The sequence below is a fragment of the Schistocerca gregaria genome, chromosome 8, assembly GCF_023897955.1.
Source record: "Schistocerca gregaria isolate iqSchGreg1 chromosome 8, iqSchGreg1.2, whole genome shotgun sequence".
Lineage (NCBI taxonomy): Eukaryota > Metazoa > Arthropoda > Insecta > Orthoptera > Acrididae > Schistocerca > Schistocerca gregaria.
In genome coordinates, this window is record NC_064927.1 from 387480799 (window position 1) to 387507024 (window position 26226).

General features: G+C 43.6%; 1 protein-coding gene across 9 annotated transcripts in view; it reads right to left on the minus strand.

The window, feature by feature from the left end:
- Positions 1 to 26226, minus strand: part of LOC126285452 (cytospin-A) — a 1067624-nt gene that overhangs the window by 304042 nt on the left and 737356 nt on the right. For all 9 annotated transcript variants that reach the window (XM_049984846.1, XM_049984845.1, XM_049984844.1 and 6 more), the window contains one exon: positions 23746 to 23849. In XM_049984846.1, coding sequence (XP_049840803.1) covers positions 23746 to 23843 — 98 coding nt within the window. In that variant the 5' untranslated portion in view covers positions 23844 to 23849. The remainder of the gene's footprint in view (positions 1 to 23745; positions 23850 to 26226) is intronic.

A 26226-nucleotide genomic window follows, 5' to 3' on the forward strand; every position in this document is an offset into this window, starting at 1 on the left:
CAATCAACTTATATTTGGTACCAACATTACCCTATTAAGAAATATGAAACAACTAAATAGAGTTGCATCTATCTGAATCCTTTCCTGTATCATACGGTACAAAGAGACGTAAGGTTGGCGTTTACCCCCTCTATCTGCATCTGTATAAATACTTCGTAAGCCACCGAAGGGTATCCTGTACGACCACTACGCGTTTAGTTTCCTCTTCAACTCACAAATACAGTGAGGGAAAAACGATTGTATTTACGCCTCCGCAAAAGTCCAAGTTCCTCTTATCTTCGTGATCCTTCCGCGAAATGTAGGCGGCAGTAGACTCGTTCTGCAGTCAGGTTCAAATGCCGGCTCTCTAAATTTTCTCGACAGTGGTGCTCGAAAAAAAACTTCGCCGTCCCTCCAAGAATTCCCTTCTGAGCTACAGAATCATCTCCGTAATACTTGCGTTCTGTTCTAATCGCCGGCAACAAATCTAGCAGCCCACCTCTGGACTTCTTCGAGGACTCCCCTTAATTCACACAATGAAGATCTCGCACACTGGAGCAGCACTCAAGAATGAGTCGCAATAATGTTGTACGCGCGGTCTCCTTTACAGGTGAACCACACTTCCCTAATATTCTCTCAGTATACCGACGTTTACCATTCGCCAGTTGACCCTAAATAACGAAAAGTGTGAGGTCATCCACATGAGTGCTAAAAGTAACTTTAACTTCGGTTACACGATAAATCAGTCTAATCTAAAAGCCGTAAATTCAACCAAATACCGAGGTATTACAATTACGAACAACTTAAATTGAAAAGAACACAACGAAAATGTTGTGGGGAAGGCTAACCAAAGTCTGCGTTTTATTGGCAGGACACTTAGAAAATATAACAGACCTACTAAGGAGACTACGCTTGTCCCTCCTGTTTTAGAATACTGCTGCGCGGTGTGGTATTCTTACCAGGTAGGACTGACGGAATGCATCGAAAAAGTTCAAAGAAAGGCACCACGTTTTGTATTATTGCGAAATATGGGAGAGTGTCACAGAAGTGATACAGGATTTGGGCTGGAAATCGTTAAAAGAAAGCCATTTTTCGTTGCGACGGTACCTTCTCAAGAAATTCCAGTTATCAACTTTCTGCTCCAAATGCGAAAATGTTTTGTCGACACTGACCTACGTAGGGCGGAACGAACACCACGATAAAATAAGGGAAATCAGAGCTCTTACGGAAAGATATAGGGGTTCATTCTTTCCGCGCGGTAAACGAGATTGGAATAATAGAGAATTGTGAAGGTGGTTCCATGAACCCTCTGCCAATCACTTAAATGTGATTTGCAGAGTATCCATGTAGATGTAGAAACCAGGCCGTGCCGTGAGCAATGTCTTTCACGCGGCCGCCAGCGCCGGAAAGCGCAACATTTCCATACGAGTGGCTCGATGCAACTGGAGCTGTGAACCGATCAGCGTTCACAGCTTGAGAGACGGCCGCGTGGTCCACGAACCTTCAAGGCGGCGAAAGTAGCGCGAGAGCCAAACCTGGAATGTCCGGCCATTACTCCAAAGTCTTCCAGTCGAAAGGTCGCAACCACGTCAGCTCGCTCCGTGCACTGTTGACGGATACAGTAGTCCGTAGGCAACACTTCCCCCTGAAGACTAAGACTGTATCTTGAATTAATGCCATTCGTAAGGAACAATTTATATACGCGTGTGAATAAATAACTTGTTTGCCGATTAATCCTTGTGGCGTTCATCACGCTGTGTTGCAGCAACAGTATAAAAGTCGCAAATTGCCCAGAACTGTGTGTGTTGGGACTTACGACATACAAAGCAGTCACAGTTCGTGTAAGGACAGGAGGGATACGATCAGAAACGACATTACGAAGTAGTACAATTAATTCAGAATAACAACCTAGCTCTGTGCTCATAGTTTGCAATCCGCAATGGGGCTCAGATTGATCCCGTGCTCCTGAACTTCCGGAAGGTATTCGACACGTGTCCGCACTTTCTTTTAGTGACCGAAATACGAGCTTACTGAACTAACTAGGGATGGGGAAAACCGAGCGGGTAAAACAGATAACGGTATTTTAGTTTTAAAAACCGGTCTTTGTTGATCTCTGTTGTAATAGGCGTTCCTATTATTCACTAATAACCAGGTAAAACCCATTAATCAATTAGCCATTACAGCAGTGCTATATTTTTTTGTGTTTAAATAAACCTTTTTTAAAGAACTAGTAATTTTTATTCGTAAAATTTGCATTGCTTTGAAATATTGCGTCACTACAGAACATGAAAAAGCATCCTGTGCTATTTTAATAATAATGCCGACAGAAACGAGCACGAAGCACATGGCATACAAATTAATACAGCATTGCTACGACAGTAATGTACTTGTAACTATGTAGAGTGGTCTATTAGATTGTCTGCGTGTAAATGTTTTTAAGACTTGTCCCATCTGGTTTGTATAGTAGTTTCTCACTCCCATCATCGATTGTATTACAAAATGGCACCATCCCTTGTCTACAAGTAATTTTAGGAAGTGCTATATCAATGAAGTACTATGCTCCTTTTCCTTTAAAAGATTAAAATCAGACGAAGCCACAACCAACTTGTGGCACAGTAGAAGGAGATAATTTAAAGCTTAACAGTTCATTCATAATGCTCAATAAAAGTAGGAAGCTGCTACTCTGCTGCTTCTGTCTACAAATCATGCATTTATCTTCTTATTGCCACTGGAAACAGACAAATTAAAACAAGAGAGAGTTCTTCAACCTCACATTTCACCCTTTAGCACTCCCCGATTGCAACATTATTTTGGAGCAGGGTTTCAAAAATCTAGAATCATTTGGAGAATACTGGTGATCTTTTGTAGAAGTCAACCATTTATCACTTTTCGAGAAAAACAGCGAACGGTGGAAGGACGATGTTTTATTTGCGTATTTAATTTAATACGAGTATTTCGATTTTATGTATCTTGAAACTGAGGGCAGTCAAAATTTTTCAATTTTTGTTCGATTTCTACATTTATTACAGGAACTAATAGGAATAAACGATTATTTTTAACTGTTTTAATAGTTCGTTTAAATTTACGTTAAAAGAAAAAAAACGATATAACCAAAAACTGTTTCAGCTATAACTACCGACATCCCTTGAAGTAGCTTGATAAATGGATTCATGTCTTCCTAGCAGGTGAAATTCCAAGTCGTTGCTGAAAAGTTGAATTCGATAGGTATATCGCGGGAGCTGTGTGGGCCTCTTCGCGGATAATGCTGTTTTATACAACATAACCCTAACACCTGGGAACTGTCGTGATATGCAATCATGCAATGCTGTTGAATATGCAACAAAGTTTGCAGATTATCGACGCAGGCTTCTGAGGACTAGTACTTGATCCTCAGTGCGAATAAAATTAACGTACTTCGTATAAAAGCGGGAAGAGCCATTAATATTCGTTTTTTTTCTATTGGGGATAAATGACTGCAAACAGTAACAGTCGTAAAATATATGAAGAAACCGCGAAGAGCGGAATGATCACATAAAATAGAGCCGACCGTTGTGGCCGAGCGGTTCTAGGCGCTTCAGTCTGGAACCGCGCGACCGCTACGGTCGCAGGTTCGAACCCTGCCTCGGACATGGATGTGTGTAATGTCCTTAGGTTACTTAGGTTTAAGTAGTTCTAAGTTCTTGGGGATTGATGACCTCAGAAGTCCCATAATGCTCAGAGCCATTTGAACATGAAATAGTTGTACGAAAAGGAGATGCCTTCTGAGAGTTACTGGAAGAATCGGTAAGGAAATTTAACTCTTACATGAAAGTAGTAGCTTACGGAAGACTCGTTCGACAAATTCTAATACTTTTATTAGTCTAAGAAACTTAGAAGGTAGGATTTAAAAAACCAGATCCAGCAAAGAGCGTGGCGTTCCACCATGTGTGTTCGTTTCGAAATTGCAATAGAGTTGCGGAGGTGCTCAGCAAACTGCACTGTACAGTCGCAAACACTAATAGAGGGACCTTGTGCCTTATGGAGAAATTTACAATTAGAGTACCGAATGCGTACGTTCAATGGGGAGTCGGATGAATATTTGGAATGTATATCTCTTTAAATGACCACGACTTGAAAATCGGAGAAATTAAAGCTCACAAGGAGTCTTCGCGACATTCGTTCTTCCTGCGCAACATTCGGCAATGAAACAGGAAACGGGAGAGAGGAAAGAATGCAGGGGGAGGGGGGAGGCGGTGGGTGGGCAGCGGCGAATAACGTTGGTAGACCGCCAACAACATTGGTCTCACCGCTGCACGCCGTAGGGTGGTTTGTGGGGTCTAAATGTTCACGTATTTTATCATCAATAAATCGCAGGCTTAGCGTGGTACGTTAGTTAGCTTAGAAGAAAACTTGGATGAAGTGTATACTTTTCCAAGTAACGCCTCTATGTACTAAGCGGTCGTTGCACGGCTCACGTAAAAGCCCCTTTTAAACGATCGACTTTCCTCTCTCAATTGACTACTCGAGACAAGTGAATTTACTACAGTGTCCCTGGTTTTTCATTTCTGTACTGAGTCTTGTACGTTTGTAGTTATTTTCGTTTACACGTCAGCCCCAAAATTCTGCATGTGAGAGCTGTCTGCTGAGCAGTGTGGCACCTGAAAGGTGAAAATGTACTTATGAGAGACTATTACTTTTGCTTTAAGATAGAAACACAGTAACAAAATGTGTCGATATTACGGTTTATTAACAATAAAGCGAAATTCATAGTGGATGTCCTTGTCATACGTGTGGTAAATTCTCTACAGTCCTGAACTCTGGAAGAGTAGGAAAAGTGTCGTGCGTACATTCAAAATGTATACATTTATGTGCTCGAGAAAATATATACTTGTAAACACATCGAACATTGATAAGGAACAACGAATACACCGTTGAAAGAAACATTCTGATTTCCACATGGGTAAGGAGGGGTTAACATTTGTTAATTGCGTACTAAGTTTTCTTGTTTCAGGATACAAACGTTGCTCAATGTCTGCACCCACGACAGGCTGGAACCACACTACAAAATTTCTCTACTGCTGCGCGTAACATCTCGCGTGGGATGTTAGTTACTCCCTTGTTCCGATCATCTTCAACCTCTTACGTGTGTTAGTGTCGTGATCATAAAACCTGTCCTTCAGGTAACCCCACAACCAGAAATCACAGGCGTTCAGATCTGGTGATCGGGGTGAAACTATCGGTTTTCTCCAAATGTGTTACGGAGTAATTGAGTGACATAACGAAGAACGTGAGGTGGAGCTTCAACTTTTATCGAAACAGTCGACTCCGAAGTATCCCTCTCCCGTAGAACACGGATCACAAGTTGGCGAAGCAGATCACAGTACCATGTGCCGTTCACGCTGTATATACTTGGTGTCCGAGTTCGTCAGAGAAAAATGAATCAATGATTAACTGTGCCGTGAAGAAACACCACACAGTGGCGCACTATGCATGGGAACATTATGAACCATTGTTGGTGGTGACAACACCCAATTGAGACAATTTTGAGTGTTCGCTGCCCCAGTGAGCGTGAAGTGTGCTTCAGTACTCTATAAAATATTCGAAAGCGAACGCCTTCAACTTCAACCCTAGCAAGAAACATTTAAGCAAAATACACTCGAATGTCTGTGTCACGTGGAAAAAGATGGTGAGTAATGTGAAATTTGTACTGATACCATTTCACAATCGTTCGCACCAATTATGGAACGGTGGAATACAGCATGTCCAGCTGTCGTGACACAGGCCGCGCACTGCTTTAAAATCGCACGCTGTCTTCAGCATTCTCAGCCATGGCAACAATAACTACTTCTACAACTTGGGGCGCAGTTGGCCGTCGGCTTCTCCGAGGAGTACTTCCCAAATAGCCAGTCAATTCTAATTTCCAGATCATGTTCTTCAATCCCGGGGATCTCTCCGTATTCCTCGAATGCGTCGAGTCGCGAGGAGTAGCAGCAATACTGCTGCTATTTTGATAAAACAGCTTTACGAGTCAAATCCTGTCCGCCTTGTCTAGATTCACTTTATGTGTCGGGGCTACTGTACCGCACACTGGAACTTCGTTTTCACCGTAAGTCGCCGCACCCGGTGTCTACGGACAAGTCAGAACACTAACACTACCAACAACGCATATCCTGCCGTGTACTGTCTGATCATCACTGCTGTACAATTGGGCACCCATACGGTAAATAGTTTTCCGTCTACACTGGCTAAAGTAGTGAAAGTTTAATTATAACCACCCTGTAATTAGCACTATCTTACTTTATGCTCTACATCTTATTTCCTGCCTAAGTGTTAAATAACATAGAACATTATTTACGCGACAGTAAGTGACTTTCCGCTGCCGAAATAATTTTCATTATGTCACGTTTATCTATTTAAGTTCTTACTTATGCATTGTATAGGTTTTTCTCTGGAAAACGTAGATATTTTGCGAACAGATATTTCATCTCTCTTGTAGAGGTAGCCTAGTAGGAAGAATACCAGCACCTCCTGGAGATTTTTCAACCAGTCAGAAAGACAAAGCTAACAACATTAAGGAGACACAAAAGCACGAAATCCATTTCTTAAGACGAGTTTGGCCAAAATAGGCTAACTTCCGTCGTTAGCAGGCGCCACTACTCTCCCCTATTTTATGCTCATGCTCAGTGTTCAGCATACTCGAAAATTAGAACACAACACTCGGCATAATCTATGGATCGCTCACACCATACTATGAGGGTCGGTCAAAAAGTAATGCCTCCCATTTTTTTTCTACTTAAAAAAATTAAGTAAGTGAAAAATTTGAATTTGGCGCCATTCCTCAAACCTTCTTCTGCAATCCACTGCAGTAGTAACTTTCTGTGTCAACAGGTGGCAGCACAGCAGAAGTTTGTAAGATGGCCGACATCGATGTTCGTTTAAGACAGCGTTGTGTGATTGAATTCTTGAATGCAGAAGGTGAAACGCCCATACGCATTCATGGAAGACTGAAGGTGTATGGTGTTGTGACAGTGGATGTCAGCACTGTTAGACGATGGGTTCGTCGTTGTAAGGAAGCTGAAGGGCAAACACCGTTGACTGACGAAAAGCGGAGCGGCAGGCCGGTGAGTGCAGTGACTCCACACAACATTCAGCAAGTTGATGACATCATTCGTGGTGACCGTCGGGTGACTGCAGATGAAGTGTGTCGCATTATTTCTCTTAGTAAAGGCAGTGTGATCACGATTATTAAACAATTGGGGTACTCAAAAGTTTGTGCATGGTGGGTTCCAAGAATGTTAACCGATCAGAATAAAGAGGCAAGGAAAACAATAGCCTCCCAACACTTGCAGCGCTTCCGTTTGGAGGGAGATGAGTTTCTGAAAAAAATTGTGAACGGGGACGAAACATGGGTGCATTTTTTTGAACCCGAATCAAAGAGGCAGTCAATGGAGTGGCGTCACACAAGCTCGCCGAGGAAGAAAAAATTCAAAACTGTGCGATCGACAGGGAAAGTTATGGCAACAGTTTTCTGGGATACAGAGGGTGTGATTCTGGTTGATATTTTGGAGCAGGGATGCACAATAAATTCTGTTCAATACGTCACAACCCTCAAAAAACTTAAAGCACGTCTTCAGCGAGTTCGCCCAACAAAATCAATGGCAGATGTTCTTCTTTTGCATGACAATGCAAGACCACACACCAGTCGTCACACCTCTGACGAGATTGTCAAAATTGGGTGGGAAGTTTTGCCTCATCCCCCATACAGCCCTGACCTGGCACCATCAGACTTCCATCTGTTCGGGCCACTAAAAGAAGCTCATCGTGGGATTCATTTTGAAGATGAGGAGGCCGTCAAAACATTCGTGCGTCAATGGCTTAGGAAGCAGAGCTGTGATTTTTACCGTGCTGGGATACATGCCCTTGTTCAAAGATGGACCAAAACTGTAGAGATGGGCGGAGATTACATTGAAAAATGACAAAATGGTCCTCAATGTTGTGGTTTTCAACCTATGTAATTGCATTTAAATTTCCTGACAATTAAACGTAGAAAAAAAATAGGAGGCATTACTTTTTGACTGACCCTCGTAACACTCGCGACATTGTTGACTGCTGGTACGAAATGCGCACGCACTTAGAGTAGTCTGTTTTGACCACAAAGTCTCTCTTAAGTTATCGCGCTAAATACTATTCTATTTGTTATGAAGGTCTTTCAAGAAGTAATGCCCCACATTTTTTTCTCAGAACATGTTCACTTTTAACAGTCACAATTTGGTGACTATATTAATCAACATGTCTTGTCCATGTCCTATTTTTCTACGTTGTCTCCATCACGTTCTACGGCCGTACGCCAAAGTTGTGGAACTCTATGTATTCCCCTTCTGGTAAAAGCTCTCGTTCTTTACGCTTAGCTATGTTTTACTGCATGACTGACACTCTCGTCATCTTCAAAGTCTGTTCCCCGCACAACACCTGAAGCGGCCCTAAGAGATGGAGGTTCGACGGTATCTGGTCTAGGCTGTAGGGCGGATGAGGCAGTTTTGTCCGGCGCAATTTGGCGATGTGTTCCCGAGGGGGTTTGTGTGTGGGCGTGTATTATCACGGTGGAGCAAGATTCCTGCTGGAGTCTTGTCCGATCGAGCAGGTCGGAAACGGTTCTCGACTATTATCAGTCTTCACGTATGCCTCTGAATTGATGGTTGATCCTGTTTGTATCACATCCACAAGAATGACGTTGTCACAATCCCAGAAGACTGTCACCATGACTTTTCCGGCAGAGGGGGGTTGTCTAGAATTCCTGCTTTTGTGGTGATTGAGGATGACGCCACTCCATAGACTGACACTCTGTTTCCCGCGCAAAGTGGTGCACGCAGATTTCGCCCCCGTAACGACCCGTGACAGAAAGGCCTCTCCGTCGGTCTCAAAACGCTCCAACAATTGAGATGAAATGGCCTTTCTTTGAATCTTGTGGTACGCTGTTACTATTCGTGGAACCCATTGTAAGCACCTCTTTGAATATCCGACTGTCTCGATTGTCACAGACACTTCCAATGCTGACCGACAACCGTAAAACCAATTAACAAGTTGTGATGGGCCGGTGGGCACGCATAATGATGGCATCCGCACGATTCAGCATGTCTGGAGCAGTGGCTGTGATAGGATGTCCCGAGTATGGCAAATCATGGAGCTGTAACTTACTTTACGCATCGTCCAACTGTACTCCTATCAACCGCAGCATTGCCATACACTGCACACAAGAACTGAATAACAGCACGCTGCTTGTAACGGGAGTGATATGTCGACGCCATTTTGACGCTGTACTACGGCTCTGCCATCTGAGAGAACGGTTTGAAACTTCACCGGCGAACAGAAAAAAAACATCAAATGTGAAGCATGAGCAAGGACGTTTGTCTGTTGTTGTTTTGAACTGAGACTGCTTTGATGCAGTTCTCCATGCTACTCTGTCCTGTGAAAACTGCTTCATCTCCCAGTACGTACGGCAGCCTACAGCCTTCTGAATCTGTTTAGTGTATTCATCTCTTGGTCTCCCTGTACGATTGTTACCCTCCACGCTGCCCTCCAATACTAAACTGGTGATCCCTTGATGCCTCAGAATATGTCCTACCAACCGATCCCTTCTTCTGGTCAAGTTGTGCCACAAATTTCTCTTCTCCCCAATTCTATTCAATACCTCCTCACTAGTTATGTGATCTACCCATCTAATCTTCAGCATCCTTCTGTAGCAACACATTTCGAAAGCTTCTATTCTCGTCTTGTCCAAACTATTTATCGCCCACGTTTCACTTCCATACATGGGTACACTCCATAGAAATACTTTCAGAAACGACTTCCTGACACTTAAATCTATACTCGATGTTAACAAATTTCTCTTCTTCAGAAACGCTTTCCTTGCCATTGCCAGTCTACATTTTATATCCTCTTACTTCGACCATCATCAGTTATTTTGCTCTCCAAATAGCAAAACTCCTTTACTACTTTAACTGTCTCATTTCCTAATCTAATTCCCTCAGCATCACGCGACTTAATTCGACAACATTCCATTATCCTCGTTTTGCTTTTGTCGATGTTCATCTTATATCCTCCTTTCAAGACACTGTCCATTCCATTCAACTGCTCTTCCAAGTCCTTTGCTGTCTCTGACAAAATTACAATGTCATCGGCGAACCTCAAAGTCTTTATTTCTTCTCCATGGATTTTAATACCTACTCCGAATTTTTCTTTTGTTTCCTTTACTGCTTGCTCAATATACAGATTGAATAACATCGGGGAGAGGCTCCAACCCTGTCTCACTCCCTTCCCAACCACTGCTTCCCTTTCATGTCCCTCGACTCTTACAAGTGCCGTCTGCTTTCTGTACAAATTGTAAATAGCTTTTCGTTCCCTGTATTTTAGCCCTGCCACCTTCAGAAATTGAAAGAGATTATTCCAATCAACATTGTTAAAAGCTTTTTCTGAGTGTACAAATGCTAGGAACGTAGGTTTGCCTTTTCTTAATCCAGCTTGTAATGTAAGTCGTAGGGTCACTACTGTCTCACGTGTTCCAATATTTCTACGGAATCCAAAATGATCTTCCCCGAGGTCTGCTTGTACCAGTTTTTCCATTCTTCTGTAAAGAATTCGCGTTAGTATTTTACAGCTGTGACTTATTAAACTGACGTTTGTCTATGTATATTATTGGCTTATTAAATAAATGCGGAGCGTTACGTATTGAACGACCCTCGTGGTTTACTGAAACTGAGGAGGCCACTCTTTCAACGTTTGTCGAGTTTTAACAGCTGCAATTTTTTTTACGAATATTCATATTGTGAGCTGTCGAATACCTAGTGGTTCAACCATTGTCTTTGGGACGAGATGTTACTATCTACTGGATGTAAGATTATGTACGTGTATTTGCCAATTTCCCACACGATCGCAGTGCAACAGATAATTTGACAGCCGAGTACCAACGGCCGAGACAGTTCCATTTTTAGCTAAGAAGCAGCCAGTGAAAACACCCGTGTCTTTCGGTGTTGCTGCGTTCGCTGCTTTTCGCAGTGCTCGCCTTCGCGGTGAAGAGCGGGCGCGGTGGGAACTGTCCCGGCCGCACGCAGCGCAGCCCGTCGCGCGCCCAGAGTGACGAGCGAGACGCAGCGCGGCAGGGCATCCGTCAGAGACGCGGCGACACTGCGTGTCACGCCTATTAATACCGGCTGACGACGCGCATCTGGCCGGACAGTCCCCACACGCGCCCTGCCTGTCTAAATCGACGTCTCTAAAGCACTTGTTTCGCCGGTCCACTCCGTGTCAAGCTGTCTGAAGTAACACCGACGAGAACCGATTATCTTTCTTTAAGAGGTGATAATCTACAGCCGTTGCCTCTTCATTAGACTCTTACGGCAACGCCTTGTTGATACCGACATCCTTTACTGTCCCTAGTCATTCTTCCTATTTGGTTGTTGTTGCTGCAGCTCATTCCAATGATTTAAGACTTTCAAAAATGCGTGTTCTAAACCTGGCCCTACTTTTTCCCCATGGTTTCCCCTTTAAGATGTTTATTATCAAGTTATGCAGAAATAGTATTCAAATTTAATTTTTCACCGCTTATCACGTTAACATCTTTCTTCCCCATTCATTTCTTTTAATATTTCTTCATTACATTTTTTTGACCCTGGATACTTCTGCGGTTCTGTTCCACATCCACGGGTGTTGTGTGTCTTTCATCATCATTGACTCGCAAGTCGCTGAAGTGGCGTCAGCTAAAACGGACTTGCAATTTCGGCGGCCGAACACCCCGCATAGGGTCTCCCGGCCAACAATGCCGTACGATAATTTTATTTCAGCTGTAATGCATGCCATTTTTCTATTCCTGTTTCCACAGAGATAGCACTTCTTAGCTATAGCTTTTACTGCTCTATTTAGATCTCTCTATCAATTTCATTTTTGATTTTTGTTAATGTGATTATCTTTTAATGAATTACTCTTGTTTCTGAAGACTTGTTTAGTCATACATGATCTTGAAAACTACATCTACATCCATACTCCGCAAGCGACCAAACGGTGTGTGGCGGAAGGTACCTGGAGTACCTCTATCGGTTCTCCCTTCTGCTCCAGTCTCGTATTGTTCGTGGAAAGAAGGATTGTCGGTATGCCTCTGTGTGGGCTCTTATCTCTCCGATTTTATACTCATGGTCTCGTCGCGAGATATACGTAGGTGGGGGCAATATACTGCTTGACTCCTCGGTGAAGGTATGTTCTCGAAACTTCAACAAAAGCCCGTACCGAGCTACTGAGCGCCTCTCCTGCAGTGTCTTCCACTGCAGTTTGTCATCTCCGTAACGCTTTCACTATTACTAAATGATCCTGTAACTAAGCGCGCTGCTCTCCGTTGGACCTTCTCCCTCTCTTCTATCAACCCTATATGGTACGGATCCTACACTGGTGAGCAATACTCAAGCAGTGGGCGAACAAGCGTACTGTAACCTACTTCCTTTGTTTTCGGATTGAATTTCCTTACGATTCTTCCAATGAATCTCAGTCTGGCATCTGCTTTACCAACGATCAACTTAATATGATCATTCAACTTTAAATCACTCCTAATTCCTACTCCCAGATAATTTATGGAATTAACTGCTTCCAGTTGCTGACCTGCTATATTGTAGCTAAATGACATGGGATCTTTCTTTCTATGTATGTGCAGCACATTACCCTTGTCTACATTGAGATTCAATTGGCAATTAGCTGAAGATCCTCCTGCATTTCAGTACAATTTTCCATTGCTACAACCTCTCGATACACCACAGCATCATCCGCAAAGAGCCTCAGTGAACTTCCGACGTTATCCACAAGGTCATTCATATATATTGTGAATAGCAACTGTCCTACGACACTCCCCTGCGGCACACCTGAAATCACTCTTACTTCAGAAGACTTCTCTCGATTGAGAATGACATGCTGCGTTCTGTTATCTAAGAACTCTTCAATCGAATCATACAATTGGTCTGATAGTTCATATGCTCTTACTTTGTTCATTAAACGACTGTGGGGAACTATGTCAAACGCCTTGCGGAAGTCAAGAAAAACGGCATCTACCTGTGAACCCGTGTCTAAAGCCCTTTGAGTCTCGTGGAGAATAGCGCGAGCTGGGTTTCACACGACCGTCTTTTTCGAAACCCATGCTGATTCCTACAGAATAGATTTCTAGTCTCCAGAAAAGTCATTACTCTCTAACGTAATACGTCTTCCAAAATTCTACAACTGATCGACATTAGAGATATAGGTCTATAGTTCTGCACATCTGTTCGACGTCCCTTCTAGGAAACGGGGATGACTTGTACCCTTTTCTAATCCTTTGAAACGCTTCGTTCTTCTGGAGACCTACGGTACACCGCTGCAAGAAGGGGGCCAAGTTCCTTCGCGTACTCTGAGTAAAATCGAACTGGTATCCCATCAGGTCCAGCGGAGTTTCCTCTTTTGAGGAATTTTAACTGTTTCTCTATCCATCTGTCGTCTGTTTCGATATCTACCATTTTGTCATCTGTGCGACAGTCTAGAGAAGGAACTACAGTGCCGTCTTCCTCTGTGAAACAGCTTTCGAAAAAAGACATTTAGTATTTCGGCCTTCAGTCTGTCATCCTCTGTTTCAGTACCATTTTGGTCACAGAGTGTCTGGACATTTTGTTTTGATCCACCAACCGCTTCGACATAAGACCAAAATTTCTTAGGATTTCCTACCAAGTCAGTATATAGAACTATGAATCAACAAACAAATGAATTAATGACATTAACTGCCAGTGACCACTGATTTAAATCAATGGGGAAAGTCGAAAATTTGTGACCGACTAGGATTTGAACCTGGACTTCTTGCTTGGTAGACAGATGAGCTGACAACTGCACCATTCCGACACAGTGGTCATCAGATCTCACGTACTACCTTGGCACGCCTCCCGCCAGACCCAAATTCTCAGCTTTTCCACCCACTACTGATGCGCCCCTTACCATTATCCTTATTACTCGCAGCATTCCGTTGATTCTGGTAAGATGATGATGATGATGAGTTGGGTGGGGACGAAAGCTGTCCCCACATCCAGAGCAGTTTTAACGTACTGAAGTCTGCCGCCCTTCCCCACCAGTTTAGGGAGTAGGCCTGATGGTTCACAAAATTTCACCACTCTATTAACACTGGTATCGGTATCTGCGAGGACAGTGGGCAAATCTCCAGTCAGACCAAGGGCTGCGGTATCATCAGTATACAGGACACACGTAGCCACAATATGCTGAACTGAAAGCGGCACGCCACAAACTTCACAGAAAGGTGGATCCCTGTCTTTGGTGCAACTGTTGGTCGCTAGTTGTGGTCGGTCAGATCGTGACCGAGAAAATAGCCCACTGCAACGGTGCAGTTGCGGTAGCGTGGGGCACGTGCATTGGGAAACTGGGCCACGTGCACGCAGATAGGCAGCGGTACACGGCAGCCGCGTGTGGCAACCGGGCCAGACAGCCTGTGTGTGTGTGTGTGTATGTGTGTGTGTGTGTGTCTCGCCACCCCCGCCAGCGACGTGGTGACACGACGTGCCGAGAGGTGCGAGCCAGCGACAGCTGTCCCACACTTCCGGCCCGCATGTGTGTCAACACAGCCGTGCCGTGCGGGAATGTGACAGGAACGGGCTCATCCGATGTTCTTATTTCTGAAAAACTTAGTGAAACAAACTTTCTGTAGTAAGCCACGTTTGAGTGTTTGAGTGTGTGTGTGTGTGTGTGTGTGTGTGTGTGTGTGTGTGTGTTTGAGAGAGAGAGAGAGAGAGAGAGAGAGAGAGAGAGAGAGAGAGAGAGAGAGAGACTGTTTTCCGCAGTTAAATACATGTCGGCGTGTAACAACATCTTTGTTCTTTTCCAGTCGCCACACTTTCCTCTTTGAATTAAAGAAGTGAGTGTTCCAGGCGTGCTTAGAAACACACACAATTTGATCAATACTTGCGTGCTGTATTTCCTGGCAGCCAAAGTGCCTGTTCTTGGTAAGGCGAGACAGTGAAATAATTGGGCAGCCTAATGACAAAAACAATCTACTGTACTCCACAGTTGTTTGACATTTCGAAATCACAGCTTCGTGAGGGCTCTATCTTATGTAATCGCGATCACTACGATGTCAACAAACGAGAACAGCTATGGGTGTGTATTGTTATTTGCAAAATGCGAAATTGTCGTAGAATATACAGGGGGTGACAATTGTTAAACTGTATGAGATAAATGCGCCGTTACTTCTAAACGGTTTCCGTTAGGACGTTCAAATTGCACGGTTGGCCGCGGCGCAATATATAAATTACTGTGCGCTGTATGGTTTGGTCTAGCGACGAAGCCCATTTTCATTTGGATGGGTGTGTCAATAAGCAAAATTTACGCATTTGGGGGACTGAGAATCCGCATTTCGTGATTGAGAAATCTCATCACCCTCAACGGGTGACTGTGTGGTGTGCAATGTCCAGTCACGGAATAATAGGTGCGATATTCCTTGATGGTACCGTGACTATTTGGAGGCATCAGTCAGGCAATTGGAGGCATGCGTGTGGTACGAAAATTTAAGGGAAACAAAGGCTTTAATGCAGTAAGCAGTTTTAAAAGCATGTGGTATTAACGCAAGGATGAATAGAAATGACAGCCGCGTGGGATTAGCCGAGCGGTCTAAAGGCGCTGCAGTCATCGACTGTGCGGCTGGTTCCGGCGGAGGTTCGAGCCCTCCCTAGGGCGTGTGTGTGTGTGTGTGTGTGTGTGTGTGTGTGTGTGTGTGTGTGTGTGTGTGTGTGTGTGTGTGTGTGTACTAGTACAAGTTAGTTTAAGTAGTGTAAGTCTAGGGACCGATGACGTCAGCAATTTGCTCCTTTAAAAATTTACACACATTTTTGACTCTCCTTGAACACCCAGCATTTTCCTGTTTAAGTAGTAAAACGTATTAGTGGAAACATGGTTTCCACTCGTGCTGTCGCTACCTTTAGTACAGATACAAATCTACTCCCAGCAAATTTGCAGTATCGGTACGCTACTTTGCCGACAACACACAGATTGGAATCTCTGTGCACTGTAAGGATATTGTTCAGTCCCATTTTTTCGTTGTCTCTAGAAATAGGTTCTCACTGTAGAATATGTGATACTTTTTAACTTAAAATCAAGTCTACCTCAAAAAGAACTGAGAAAGCCGTTCATGTCTGTAGTATTGTACATCTTAGATTTGATTATTTTGTCACTTACACGGCAAATTTAGCTTTACAACTTAAAGCAATCATTTGGTAAATATTTGCAAAACTTTTCGTGCTGTGCTCTTCTGCTAATTTTGAGAACCCCAGTACTTATTAGCAAATATTTCACCGAGTTTGCTGTGTCCCTACCTGGCGAATTCTACTTATTTACTGCGCAGTTGCCGTACGTAGTCGGTTTGGTTAAATGTGTTTCAGAAACTTCCATTCACGGGGAGTGAATTTTATTTGGGAGAATGGTCAATTAAGTTCTTTGCTGGGTCCTACTAGATAAAATGAAGCCTACGACAGTACGTCATCAGCGATGATCAACTGGCTGCAGATGAAAGGAAACTAGAATGTTAAATACCCGATAAATCTGGAACAATAGAAGAGGGGTAACAAATTAAACACGTAGCCTTTGACGAGGTATATAAAAGACTGAAAAGCATAAAATAACCGAATCTCAAACTTAGAAAATTACGAATCCGTAATTACCATCTTAATTAGGTCTGATTAGTTTTTCGAATACCCGCATATCGTCTTGGAAAATATTCCATAGTATATTTTACACTGGATTTACCATGGCTATAATTTTTGAATGTATATTCGGCATGCTTCTGAGAAATTTAACGTCAAGAAGAAAAACTACTGTGTCCTGACCTCTCAAAATCCACGTATTAGCGCTTCTAACGAACTTTACATTATGACAAATGCTTGCACAATTTCTGTATTACTCAGAGAGCTTATTTGGTGCTTCATATAATTTTTTTAGAGTACGCAAGAATTTTTTACGTAATTAAGAAAATACTGCCGTGCTATTTTCATTCTGTTCTGACAAACACTGGTAGGAACACCTTCTTATCGACAACGTTACCCTGTCAGTTGCCTTCCGAATTATACTTTGCTGTATCCATTACGAAAAGTAACCAGGCTCTTGCAGAGTACGTTGATAAAACGCTGATGGAAGTTCATTGATTACGGAAGATGGAAATAGCTAGGATTTGAATATACGAATTTCTGTTTGACCGTTTACTGGGTGCTGTACAATAGCTGAAGTAACTGTATTGGAAGAGAACTGCAAGCTATGAGTTTCACTGTCAGGTACTATTTAGAAATTTTCCTTCATCATGTTTCATACCGAATACGGGATTGTAATATTCGTGTAGCAGCATAAAATGTGTCCATTTGCACAAGATTTGGTACCTCACTGAGTGAGAAAATGAAGCTCCGGTAGTTTATTGAAAAATACGTAACGGCCGCAATCTATCAACATGTAAATGTGCTTATAGAAATACATTAGACCAAATACATTAGACCAAAATTATCTGTATCTAACGCAGAATAAAGACTATGTGCTATCAGACGGCATTTCCCGATATAGCCGAGAAATCATCCGCCAATCACCGTTAAGTGCAAACCAACTTATTCTTAACGAACTTTTTTTCGATCTAAAAGGAAATCAAAATGTAAATAAGTTAATTACAGACTGCTGATGATGCTTTACTTCAATAAAGCGAAACGCGACTGGTAAAAAACATCACGCATTTTTGTTGTTGCAACAACAGAACAAAAATACCCTCAAGAATCATAAAGCAGCCTGGAACACCTTCAGTTTTTGTAGTTGCTCAACATCGCATTATTCTTTTGATGCCAAGTAATTTTTGCTGACAGCAGATAAGTCTTGCCAGCTTAGTTGTTGCCAACCTAAGGAAATCACACAACACCCAGCCATCACGAGGCAGAGAAAATCCCTGACCCCGCCTGGAATCGAACCCGGGAACCCGGGCGTGGGAAGCGAGAACGCTACGGCACGACCACGAGATGCGGGCAAAAGAACATTAGAGGAGACCGGCAGTGCAGTTTGTTGCCGCGAGATAGCAGCATGTGACACGAAGTTGCACCTCCGGCTGCCAGGGAGCAGCACCATCTGCAGTGCAGTTTGTTGCCGCGAGATAGCAGCATGTGACACAAAGTTTCACCTCCGGCCGCCACGGAGCAGCACTATCTGGACATCAAGTGTCGTTCGTGTGAGTCTCACTAGCAATGGCGCAACGGAGATTCGCTCTTACTTAGGTTTTTCATTTTCTACGACTTACTAAATTTTCGCTGGAATTTCCAAAAGGATACCATGAACAATAGTGTGGGCAAGCAACGGTTAAAGACGATTTGCTTGAATATCAGTGCAGTAAACAGCGACCAGTCAGTTTTGACATACTAATTCTTTGTCATTAATTTTGCATTGCATTGCATCCTGAGGATAAGCCTGAAAAAAGACACGAGAACTGGATACTGGGGACAGTCTTCCGTATTTATATTCAATTTTACGCAAATTCCGTCTTCTACAATATCTGAGGTAGAGACTTGACTGGCCCAAAGATTGTCTTCATACTTAAGAATTTGAATGTCAGTGTGCGGACATAAATACCTGAACCAATACGAAACTCTCAAAGAAAGAAGTTCCAAAAACTCGCCTTTGAAGTTCAGTAGATTTTCGAGGGATTTTAAGTAAAAAAAAAAAAATTATCTGTCCTACTGACATTGTCGTCGGTCTCGGAATGCCTAGCATGAATGTTCCATTTAAAACGAATTAAAATTTGATAGAAACATGCGAAATGACTTGTTGATAAATGGAAAACATGTACATCAGTAATACTGTTCTATCTATAGAAACAAAGTATTTAATTAATTTTCGACTTTTCATTCGATTAGTAACGAAAAATACTTCTATTAAAACAACATGATTCAATTCAAGAATTATTAAGTAAAATTTTTATTTTTAGTAAATATGGATCTTTAACAAAAGTAGAAAAAAATAGTTGCTACTAGCGAGAGTCCAACCAGCGACTTCAACGACCATTACACTTTTGCGCTACACAGTCAAGTTACCGATCACTATGCCAATAAACTTTAGAACTTTTATATACGATGTCACGGCAGTAGTTTCCTACCTTAAAAGTCGATCCGTCAGGACAAACCACAGCTAAAATGCGGTATGTCATGGAATAAAAAAAAGCTGGATCTGATACGGTGGATGGATCCTCTCATCGCATCGGATTCCGACTGTTTTATTCCATGACATACCGCCTGTTAGCTGTGTTTTGTTTTGACGGACGATGAACGTTGGAACTTTGTTCCCTCGCTTTTTGTGTTTAATGTTTTAGCTATACACCGAAACGCCAAAGAAACTGGTACAGTCATGCGTTTTCAAATACAGTGATATATAAACAGGCAGAATATGGCGCTGCGGTCGGTAATGGCTATATGAGACAAGGGTCTGCCGCAGTTGTTAGATCGATTACTGCTGCTTCAACGGCAGATTATCAAGATTTAATAGAGTTTGATCGTGATGTTATGGTCTGTGCACGAGCGATGGGACACAGCATCTCCGAGGTAGAGATGAAGTGGGGATCTTCCCGTACGACCATTTCATGAGTGTACCGTGACTATCACGAATCCGGTGAAATATCAAATTTCTGGAAAAAGATCCTGCAAGAACGGGATCAATGACTACTGAAGGGATAGGATCCTGTCTGATCACCTACGTCTATTCATGTCCGTTGTTCATTCCGACGGACTTAGGCAATTCCAGCAGGACAATACGACATCCCACACGTCAAGAATTGCTACACAGTGGCTTCAGGAACACTCTTCTGATTTTAAACACTGGCCACCAGACTTACCAGACGTGAAAATTATTGAGAATATGTGGGATGCCTTGCAACGTGCTGTTCAGAAGAGATCTCCACCCTCTCATACTCTTACAGGTTTATGGACAGCCCTGCAGGATTCATGGTGTAAATTCCCTCCAGTACTTCTTTACGCACTGGTCGAGTCCATGCCACGTCGTGTTGCGGTATTACTGCGCGCTCTTGGCGGCCGTACACGATATCAGCCAGGTCTACTTGTTTCTTTTTCTTTTCCGCGTGTGTTAACCTGAAGATGTGGCTTTTAGTGCCACGAAACCGGTAGTGATCTAAAAATAAAGGGCTGAAGCGGTTTATTAACATCCATTATGATTACTCATAGCTGTGGTTGTTCTACTTACAAGGTTGTCTCTGTGTGTGTTATAACAGTGACCACATCGTGCCATCCGACCTGTAATTTACCTTTGTCGAGGCAAGCATTTATTCATGCATTGAATACTTTCTGGTCGATTTAATTATTTTTCTCACTTTATTATCTTCCAGGAAGGAAGGAAGAATACGTTACATCGGCATACCAGCCCTCGTCGTTAACCCGTGACGCGGATTCGATCCTGAACAAGCTCACCTCTCCCTATGCCTGAAACGGAGCGTTAACGCGCATCATTATTCGGCCGGCTTGAATCACTGAAAACTGAAAATAGTAACTGTCGTAAAACAGTTAGCACTAGCCATCTGGAGCGATCCAAAGTGGAATGAGTACATAAAAGAAAAACTGTTGGGAAAGCAGAATCCAGGCTGAAACTCATAGGAGGAGTCTTGAGGAAACTTAGTTCGTCCACGAAAGACGAGGCTTACAAAAGACTGGATAGACCAAATCTTGAGTATTGTTTATCAGTGTGGGAACTTCACGAAGTAGATTTAACAGATCATCTGGTGAAAAATGGCGCATAGCGTCACAGAATAGTTTAGCAAGTGATGCTCAACAAAGTTTAGTGGCACTCGTTACAACACAGGCTTTGTGGGTGACTGCGATGTTTGCTAGTGAAACTAGAAGACAGTGCTTTCCGAGAAGAGAGAGTGCAACCTATTACTTCCTCCCACGTACGATCCATGAAATGAACACAACGAGAAAATGAGGGAAATTACAGCTGATACGGAGGTTGTGACGGTTCAACTAGAACGACCGGGACTACATTATTTTAATCCTTGAATACATCGTACACACAAGGGATTTTATCAATCAAAAAGAACACTGGGAGCTCACTGCTGCCAAACGAAGAACATAAAACTGAATTTATGTACATTCTATATAAATTGAAGGTGGAGGGATGGGAGGAAAGAAAAGGAAAGGAGATTACTGATGTCAGTTGCATCGAGACATTAAACGGTATTAGCGGCGACGAGGGAAAATGGGAACCGGACCAGGATTGGAATTTGGGATGTCCCGCTTGTCAGGTGCCTTAACCACTGCGCCACCCGAGAAACAGTATTGCGCGGACTACCTCGGCACGCCTCACGGCCGACCCAAACTCCCGCCGAGCGGCACCTACCCGTAATCCCTGTCCATGGCCTACGTGCTCGCTACTCAGATTCCCGCAGGAGGCCGGACGTACGTGTGCACCCGCACTGAAGGAGGTGAATCCATTGTCCATCTAGGCAAATCAGTTATATGAACGCGTGGTGTCAGTCCTTTCGGACATTTCCGAAAGAACATACACCACGCATTCATACAATTATGTACATCCGATGGCAGTATTTTATTCTTCACAGACGAAGCCACTTTTGACTGAACTGACGATTATGGAGCACAGTATTTGTTTTTTTTACACAATCGAAAAAAGTTTTGCACCACCTCGGTTCCTAGAGTTCCAGAATCTGTACAGAAAATTGGAATAGAGATCAACATAAACATCATTTCCACCCTTTTTACTGCCCATGAAAACCACACATTGCATGTTGTACCACCATACAGCGACACATTCAAAGGTGGTGACCCTGATTACTGTACACACCGATACTTCTAATACCCAGTAGCATATCCTCTTGCATCGATGCATGCCTATACTCGTCATGGCATATTATCCACAAGTTCCTAAAGACACTGTTGGTCAAGATTGTTCCACTCTTCAACGGCGATTCGGCGTAGATCCCTCAGAGTGGTTGGTGGGTCACATCGTCCACTGACAGCCCTTTTCAGTCCATCCCAGACATGTTCGATAGGGTTGATGTCTCGCCAGTATGTTGCCGATATGGTTGCACCATCGGTCAGAAGATGGCATTCACATATCGTAGAGCCGTTACGGCACCCTCCATGACCACTAGCGGCGTACGTCGGCTCCACATAATGCCACCCAAAACAGCAGGATACCTCCACCTTGCTGCACTCGCTGGACAGTGTGTCTAAGGCGTTCAGCCTGACCGGATTGCCTCCAAACACGTCTGCGACGATTGTCTGGTTGAAGGCATATGCGACACTCATCGGTAAAGACAACGTGATGCCAATCCTGAGCGGTCCATTCGGCATGTAGTGGGGCCCATTTGTACCGCGCTGAATGGTGTCATGGTTGCAAATATGGACCTCGCCATGGACGTCAGGAATGAAGTTGTGTATCATGCATCCTATTGTGCACAGTTTGAGTCTTAAGACGACGTCCTACGTCCTGTGGCTGCACGAAAAGCATTGTTCAACATGGTGGTGTTGCTGTCAGTGTTCCTCCGAGTCATAATCCGTAGGTAGCTGTCGTCCACTGCAGTAGTAGCCTGGGGCAGCCTTGGACGGACTCAGCGAGTCATGTCATCGACAGTCTCTCTCTCTCTCTCTCTCTCTCTCTCTCTCTCTCTCTCTCTCTCTCCACTCCCTCCACGTCGGAATAACACAGCTTTGGTTCACTCCGAGACGCCTGGACATTTCCCTTGCGGAGAGGCCTTCCTGGCACAAAGTAACAATGCGGACGCGACTGAACCGCGGTATTGACGGTCTACGCATGGTTGAACTACAGACAACACGAGCCATGTATCCCCTCGTCGGTGGAATGACTGGAACTGATCTGCTGTCGGACCCCCTCCGTCTAATAGGCGCTGCTCATGCATTGTTGTTCACATATTTGGGCGGGTTTAGTGACACCTGGACAGTCAAAGAGACTGTGTCTGTGATACAATATCCACAGTCAACGTCTATCTTCAGGAGTTCAGGGAAACGGGATGATGCAAAACTTTTTTTGATGTGTGTATTATGGACATACATAGTTAACATGAGTTACAGCAGTTTATTAGTTTTTCTGCGTAGATTGATGTGACTGTGTGCTCACTCAGAATTATGACTTTAATTTATGATAATACACTCTGAAGCAGTAGCTTTTACTGTGAAGTAATCGCGAAGTGCGCAAGGTGGTTACTCTTTTGAGTTAAAGATTCTTCTTAGGGAACTGACATTTTTACTATTCGACTGTAGGCACCACTGATGTCCACAGAGACTGATGCAAAGCATTTTAGTCAGGGCCAAGTTTAACAATAGAGAACTCACTGGGCATTTATTTTAGGCTCCTACTGCTGGCGATCACGCCTACACCGAACTACTTATTCGTTGGCGTACAGAATGGGGAAGGCACCAAATGAGATAGTATACGACCACTCAATAAATCACTCCCCGACATGCAGACCGCCACAATATTTAATTCTTCCCATGCGCCATTCATAAAAGGACGAGGGAAGCGGCTAGCAGACAATGGGAACACAAGTATCTTACGCCACAAACCTTGCACTGCCTTAGAGTACAGATGTATGGGCAGAAACGAGGAAATAATTTGGTGCACGAATTCCATGTGAGGTAAGCATGTTGATGTCGATCTGCTAAATACAGCTAAGGGTAATGCATACTTCATTAAGCAGCAGACAGTCGGTAAGTAGTAGTTGTCGCTTACCTTTCCCTGGCGGAGCTAGATGATGGCGTACTGGTCACCACCTGAGGAACGGGCGAGGGCGTCTGCACGCGGGACCTCTTGCGGGGAGGGCTCGGCATCGGACCCTGCAAAAGCCAAAACGCGCCAGTTAACACGTGGCGAGAGATGTGACACAGTGGCGCAATCATTCACTTCTCCATGTCGTAATCTCTTGGAAAGTCAACACTGCCACAACACTGAACACAAATAATGCTCGGCGCCCAACCGGAAATCGAACCGCAGAACTGAGTTTGTACTCTTAGTAGGGCACTTACTCTGTTTTAATTATTTATTTACAAAGAGCTATAGTGTTTCAAAAATAATGACGTATGCTTAGTATCAACGCATCCTTGAATTTGGGGGTAAAACAGAGTGCGAAAATTAGTCCGAAAACAGCCACCTATGGCAGCGACAATGAGCCTAAGCCTGCTTGGTATCGAGTCGAACTGAGCTTGGATGACAAATAGCAAAACGCCACTCCATCCTGTTTCATGTCTGTGCCTAAGTAGTTCATGCGAGTGTAGTTTGGAAAGTTCTCGGAATAATGTTTGGTTTCTGGGGCGCTCAACTGCACGGTCATCAGCGCCCGTATGAAGTCCCAATTTTTACACAGTCCAATTTTTTTGCACAATCCAGTCTAGCCACTGTCACGAATGATGATGATGATGACAACACAAACACTCACTCCCCGGGACCCTTCTCGGAATCAAATACAAAGAAATTACCCCAGTAAAACTATTTTTCAGTGTAGTCTCTTCTACACGAAGGCGCTTGTTCTAGCTACGCTCCAATGCCTTGTTCACATTACGAAAATCAGATTCCTCCAGATCTGCAAAATACCCGGTAACTTGGGCTGTCACTTATTCGTTTGAAGGGAATTTCCGTCCAGCGAGGAAAGTTTTGAGGTTGGGAAGAGACGAGGTCTGACTGAGCTCAAGCAGGCGAGTTAAGGCGGGTGCGGAAGCAATTCTTATCTTGGTTCACTTGTTTCTGCCGTGGCAACGACACGTGTGCGGGCGTGCATTTGGTGAAACGTGGCGTTCTTCTTTGCCAAACCTCGTCTTTTTTTTTTTGCTTATCTTTTGCTGCAGTTGGTCTAGGTTAGAGTAGTACTGTAAATGTATGTCAAGTAGGAAGACAATCTATCGGCAGAGTACTTTTCTTCTTTCAGAAAACTAGCGCCACGAGCCTTCCGGCCGATCGTATTGCCTTTGCCTTCTTTGATGGCCGTGACATTTTTTTCTGTCTTGGGTACAGTAGTGGATTGAAGATTCATCTGTGGCCACAAACCGGCGAAAAACCTTGTCGGTTGTTCTGAAAAAGGGTAAGGCACTGTTCAGTTACTTCCATCCCGATGCGTTCCTGATCCTGCGTTAAGTCGCGACACTCATCTAGCAGATAATTTTCTCGTATCGAATTCCACTGTTAAAATGTGATATAACCGTTCAGATGACATCCCTACAGCTTCAGCAAATTCACGCACTTCCTGCCGGCAATCCTCCATGACCTTGTTATGCATTTTTGCAGTAATTTCTGTGGTAGCGGCACGCTTCTGACCAAATATGAACTAGTTTTTCCACTTGGCAGCCGCTCAGTATGAAGGAGCAGAGTCGCCTCTTACGCATCTGCCTTCGTGGCGAACATGTCTATGCTCGGTGATATGGACCTCGTGTGTATTGCAACTGAGTTAGTTTCCTTACGAAACATAAGCAGAAATTATGCGGAACGGGCAAAGGGAGTCTCAGTAGTTTCCAGTGAATATTTTAACGCACTAGCGGCTCATTCAGAACAACATGGATTCATGTATCACAACAACAAATTACAAATTAAAGAAGTGACCTGTCAAATTTATCGCGTTCATGTGCCGTATGATATCTATCTACTGAGACAACTACTGGAAACCAAATAAAACAATTACTTACTGATTGCAAGCTTACACTATCTGATGTCTGTGCTGTGGCAATTGCGTAAGAAAAATGTTTATAGTCAGCGGAGAGCTGAGCTGAGCGAGACAATTATGAGAACTGCTGTAAATAAAATGTACACTTAAGCTAATTGTCATGACACTCATTTCCACTTTCCTCTGATATTTAGGACAACGAGCTATTCGTTTTTCCTGATCAATCACGAGTTCTGTTTTTCGAAGTACTCTACAATGCTTTCATCGGCGTCTTCCACCTCACTTCCTGATATTTAATCATTTACTTTTTTCCGCTTCTTGCGGAAATTTGAAGCGACTTTAATTTCTCTCCGTTTCGGCAAGAACCGCTGTGTATTTCGCAATAAAATCTACGTTAATATATTGAGCTAGCGTCGATATTGGTAAACTTTTACTGAGCCTGTAAGGACCTTTTAAGCAGTGCCACGGGCTCTTCTTTCCGACGCCTTCGATACGACAACCAGACAGACTACAGTGTACTGCTGGCAGCATATATGGCCACACTGCAGGCGATCTTCACGACT